General features: G+C 35.6%; 1 protein-coding gene across 1 annotated transcript in view; it reads left to right on the forward strand.

The window, feature by feature from the left end:
• The window catches only part of LOC144660433 (uncharacterized), a 115997-nt gene that overhangs the window by 42872 nt on the left and 67125 nt on the right, over positions 1-6000 (forward strand). The window contains exon 6 of the mRNA XM_078521050.1: positions 2135-2206. Within this exon, the coding sequence (XP_078377176.1) occupies positions 2135-2206 (72 nt within the window). The remainder of the gene's footprint in view (positions 1-2134; positions 2207-6000) is intronic.

Here is a 6000-nt window from a genome sequence, read left to right on the forward strand (position 1 = left end):
ATGTGTCGCGAGATATTTGTTTGTATACATGCGGATTTGATTTCAATGTTGAGTCCTACTCGATCGACGAGCAAGACCGAAGAATTCAGTTTGCTATTTTAATAATTCCGAATAAAATAGCTTCGCTTAAAATGAACCGTACTCAAAGAAGGTTCAGCATATTTAATTTACACTGCAGAGAATCAAGAAAAGCAAATGAAGTAGTAAATATAGAAAATATGCCACAAAACTTAACACATCTTAATCAATTTCGTCTTCCCGAACAATTCCCGATAAATGTTTTGAAAAGTCTTGAAAGAAACTTTGCTCGCAGGGTCTCAATCCTATTTCTCTGACTCAAAAATACTCTTTGACTGAAAGGTAGTTTTACAAGCTATTCAAACTTTTCAGCTTGTATTGAACAAATTAATATTAGATCTCTGCAATGATTTCCAGCAGAATTTTATTCTGATAAACAGTGCCAAACTGAATGAAATGCGTATTGTCTACGTAAGGCACAATATTGCGATAATTAATTTGTCCATTTTCAATCAAATAATCTCATTTCCTTGAAAGATGGCAAATAGTGCTTTGTATTTAGCGAAAAGTGATGGATAAACAAGGCAGTTTTACTCTTAGAGGGAGTCTAAAAACCGGTGAAGTTTACCGCAATGGTGTGAAAATCATTGCGAAATGCACAAGCTACGGCAAAAAAACGAACGGTAAACTACAGCTCAATTTTGTTGAAAAAGAAAAAATACTCGCCTTTTGAAGAACTTTGAGGACTTTAATACCACTGCTGTTTTGTCCTTTCAAATTTACAACGGTTGGTGAACAGCTATTTCGATTTCGGAGAGCAAAACTTTCATGTGTTTGTTAGACAGTATACGCGCGCATTCACTTTCAATGTTGAGTCGATCGATGGGTTAGCAAGAGTAAAGAATGCTGTTGCTATATATTCCGAATAAAATAGCTTCGCTAAAAAATGAACAAAACTAAAAAAAAGGTTCACCATATTTAATTTACACTGCAGAGGGTTAAGAAAAGCAAATGAATTAATTAATATAGCACAAATGTAGCACCAAACTAAACGCTTTTTTAAAATAGATTTAAAAATTGATTTTGGCTTTCCGATAAAAATTCCCGATAAAAGTTTTAAAAATCTTGAATTAAACCCCTCGCCTGGTGTAAGCTTATTTCTCTCAAAAGCAGCTTCTCGAGTTTTACACAATGTCTTATACAAAACTAATCGCTGGGTCGATTCCCAGCAGAATTTTATTCTGATAAAAAGTGCGAAAGTAAAAACTGAGTGAAATCCGTAGTTCGGTCGTCTACGTGCAGCACAATATTGTGATAATTTATTTGGCCGTTTTCATTTAAAGAATCTCATTTTCTTCCATGATAGCAAAAAGTGTTTTGTTTTGGCAAAAAGTGAAGGAAAATCAAGGCAGTTTAACTCGTAAATGGAGTCTGAGAACTGGTGTAGTTTGCCGAAGTGGCGTGAAAATCATTGCGAAATGCACCAACAACGACAAACTACGAACGGTAAAATAACACTCGATTTTGCCGATATAAAGGAGCAGAGATACTCGCCTTTTGAAGATCTTCAGGACCTTTTATTCCACAAGTATGAAGTCCTTTTACATTAACAACGGTTGGTGAGCAGCTTCTCCGATTTTAGAGAGCAAAACTTTCACTGCTACAAAATAATCTCGCGCGGCAAACTCGTCACACAAAACTGCATCCCGCCCGTTCCGTTGACCGCGGTCAAGATCGGAAAATTAATTCCGCCCGCTCCCGCAACCAATCAGATTCTAGGATTTGGTTCATCTTGCGCGCTCGCGCGCTGAGAAAAAATAAAATAAAATATTTCATTGGAAAATGTAGAAAATTAAATTCAAGGCTGCAAGTGACTGAAATATTAGTGCAAGATAATTTATAAGTAATATAAGAGAAGGTAAGAAGTTCATTCGTTAAAAGCGGATCTCGGCGAAAATAAACAACAACATGAGGCGTTTGCAAATTTCAAGTAGTAACCTCACATAGAAACCTGACATATGACATTCATCTAATGAAGAACTAAGTATCATACAACTACGTCGATCTAAGACGTTATTTATTATCATCTTACTTATTTAATTACATATTTCGACAGAGATTTGTCATCAAATGATATTACATTCCTACCTAAAAGAGTGTTTGACAAATTGACAAATTTGGACTCACTGTAAGTGAAACTTGACGCTCTGCACAGGAAACCTAAATGGGTCTCAGTTCATAAAGAAACGTAACATTAAAAAAATAAAACCTCACTATAAACAGTTTAGAAAGGACAGGGTGTGTTTTAGTTCGCTGTACGTAAAATGAAGCGCGCTAGAAACCTCACATATGACATTCATCTAATGAAGAACTAAGTATCATACAACTACGTCGATCTAAGACGTTATTTATTATCATCTTACTTATTTAATTACGTATTTCGACAGAGTTTTGTCATCAAACGCTATTACATTTCTACCTGACAACGTCTTTGCCAATCTGACAAGTTTAACAAATCTGTAAGTAAAAAGAAGCGCACTGCACTGGAAATATTTCAACGGTTTACCGTCATAACAACGAAATCAAATATTGAAGTTAATGTATTATAATTTCCCTCATGCATTATGTATTTTCAATGATGGTTGGAATCAAACGCAATAACATCTTTATCTACCTAAAAGAGCGTTTGACAAATTGACAAATTTGGACTCACTGTAAGTGAAACTTGACGCTCTGCACAGGAAACCTAAATGGGTCTCAGTTCATAAAGAAACGTAACATTAAAAAAATAAAACCTCACTATAAACAGTTTAGAAAGGACAGGGTGTGTTTTAGTTCGCTGTACGTAAAATGAAGCGCGCTAGAAACCTCACATATGACATTCATCTAATGAAGAACTAAGTATCATACAACTACGTCGATCTAAGACGTTATTTATTATCATCTTACTTATTTAATTGCGTATTTCGACAGACGTTTGTCATCAAACGCTATTACATTTCTACCTGACAACGTCTTTGCCAATCTGACAAGTTTAAGATTTCTGTAAGTAAAAAGAAGCGGACTGCACTGGAAATATTTCAACGGTTTACCGTCATAACAACGAAATCAAATATTGAAGTTAATGTATTATAATTTCCCTCATGCATTATGTATTTTCAATGATGGTTGGAATCAAACGCAATAACATCTTTATCTACCTAAAAGAGCGTTTGACAAATTGACAAATTTGGACTCACTGTAAGTGAAACTTGACGCTCTGCACAGGAAACCTAAATGGGTTTCAGTTCATAAAAAAAACGTAACATTAAAAAAATAAAACCTCACTTTCTGTGGCTTACCCGGTGCAATGGACCCTCGCAGAATGTTTGGAGAACACAAGAAAAGCTTATTATATAAACCACAAGCCACTTCGAAAGAATAATTTTAACCGTGGAAAACGTTTGGACAGGCGCTTTAGATGTTGCATTGAAAATTGTGTACCATCTGTAGGTGACATAAAGAACACTTCAGTACAAACTTTGCTTGCGTTTAAAATTATGACAAACAAACAAACAAACAAACAATCCAATCACAAGGGCTAAAGAAATTTATTTAAGCACATTTTTCAATTTTTACGCAACAGAAAAAGTCAACAGATGCAAGTGACTGAAAGTTTAAGGCCATTAAAATTCTGCGAAAGAAATATATATTTTTAGCCGGCAGGGAGGTCCGTATTGGGGAAAACTGTACCCTCGGTCTTGAGCGCGGCCCTCGGCCGCAAACTGTTCCCGAGGTCTTGAGTACGGCCCGAGGCCGCAGGACCGAGGGTACAGTTTTTCCCAAGACGGACCGACCTGGGCCGGCAAATAACGTTTTTATTTTTTCCTTCTTTACAGTCGAAACACCTCAAAACATTCTTAATTGAATATTTCAATGTTTAAACGGCGACTCGCTTCAAAACTTGATTTCATTCATGCGACAGACACGTGAGGATTTGAAAAAAGTTCCCCAATTTGCATAAAATGGGTCAACGACATTTTTCCCACTTTTTCTTCTGCCAGTAGTACTTTTGTGCCTTTTCAGTGAACCAAAATGTGTCGCCTCTCTTTTGGTATTATCATAGGGTTGAAATAAAAGAACGTGAAGAACAAAATGATAAGAAAACACCATGTGTGACATTTGACGGTTGACTAGTTTATGCAAATTCAGGCCGAATTCCCACGTGCCTGTCGCGTGAAGCCACACAACAATACAATTAACATTCGAGTTTTGAATTGAGTCGCCGTTTGAACATTGGAATATTCAATTTAAAAATGGAATATTGAAGCAAAGAATGAAATCAAATTTGCAATAATGGAATCATTAATCCACCTTTGACAGGAACGCTAGAGGTGTTTTGACTGTAATTTGATTGGAAAAAAATGTGTCGCGAGATATTTGTTTGTATACATGCGGATTTGATTTCAATGTTGAGTCCTACTCGATCGACGAGCAAGACCGAAGAATTCAGTTTGCTATTTTAATAATTCCGAATAAAATAGCTTCGCTTAAAATGAACCGTACTCAAAGAAGGTTCAGCATATTTAATTTACACTGCTGAGAATCAAGAAAAGCAAATGAAGTAGTAAATATAGAAAATATGCCACAAAACTTAACACATCTTAATCAATTTCGTCTTCCCGAACAATTCCCGATAAATGTTTTGAAAAGTCTTGAAAGAAACTTTGCTCGCAGGGTCTCAATCCTATTTCTCTGACCCAAAAATACTCTTTGACTGAAAGGTAGTTTTACAAGCTATTCAAACTTTTCAGCTTGTATTGAACAAATTAATATTAGATCTCTGCAATGATTTACAGCAGAATTTTATTCTGATAAACAGTGCCAAACTGAATGAAATGCGTATTGTCTACGTAAGGCACAATATTGTGATAATTAATTTGTCCATTTTCAATCAAATAATCTCATTTCCTTGAAAGATGGCAAATAGTGCTTTGTATTTAGCGAAAAGTGACGGATAAACAAGGCAGTTTTACTCTTAGAGGGAATCTAAAAACCGGTGAAGTTTACCGCAATGGTGTGAAAATCATTGCGAAATGCACAAGCTACGGCAAAAAAACGAACGGTAAACTACAGCTCAATTTTGTTGAAAAAGAAAAAATACTCGCCTTTTAAAGAACTTTGAGGACTTTAATACCACTGCTGTTTTGTCCTTTCAAATTTACAACGGTTGGTGAACAGCTATTTCGATTTCGGAGAGGAAAACTTTCATGTGTTTGTTAGACAGTATACGCGCGCATTCACTTTCAATGTTGAGTCGATCGATGGGTTAGCAAGAGTAAAGAATGCTGTTGCTATATATTCCGAATAAAATAGCTTCGCTAAAAAATGAACAAAACTAAAAAAAAGGTTCACCATATTTAATTTACACTGCAGAGGGTTAAGAAAAGCAAATGAATTAATTAATATAGCACAAATGTAGCACAAAACTAAACGCTTTTTTAAAATAGATTTAAAAATTGATTTCGGCTTTCCGATAAAAATTCCCGATAAAAGTTTTAAAAATCTTGAATTAAACCCCTCGCCTGGTGTAAGCTTATTTCTCTCAAAAGCAGCTTCTCGAGTTTTACACAATGTCTTATACAAAACTAATCGCTGGGTCGATTCCCAGCAGAATTTTATTCTGATAAAAAGTGCGAAAGTAAAAACTGAGTGAAATCCGTAGTTCGGTCGTCTACGTGCAGCACAATATTGTGATAATTTATTTGGCCGTTTTCATTTAAAGAATCTCATTTTCTTCCATGATAGCAAAAAGTGTTTTGTTTTGGCAAAAAGTGAAGGAAAATCAAGGCAGTTTAACTCGTAAATGGAGTCTGAGAACTGGTGTAGTTTGCCGAAGTGGCGTGAAAATCATTGCGAAATGCACCAACAACGACAAACTACGAACGGTAAAATAACACTCGATTTTGCCGATAAAGGAGCAGAGATACTCGCCTTTTGAAG

Source organism: Oculina patagonica, chromosome 7, assembly GCF_052425735.1.
Source record: "Oculina patagonica isolate OP01 chromosome 7, crgOcupat, whole genome shotgun sequence".
NCBI lineage: Eukaryota > Metazoa > Cnidaria > Anthozoa > Scleractinia > Oculinidae > Oculina > Oculina patagonica.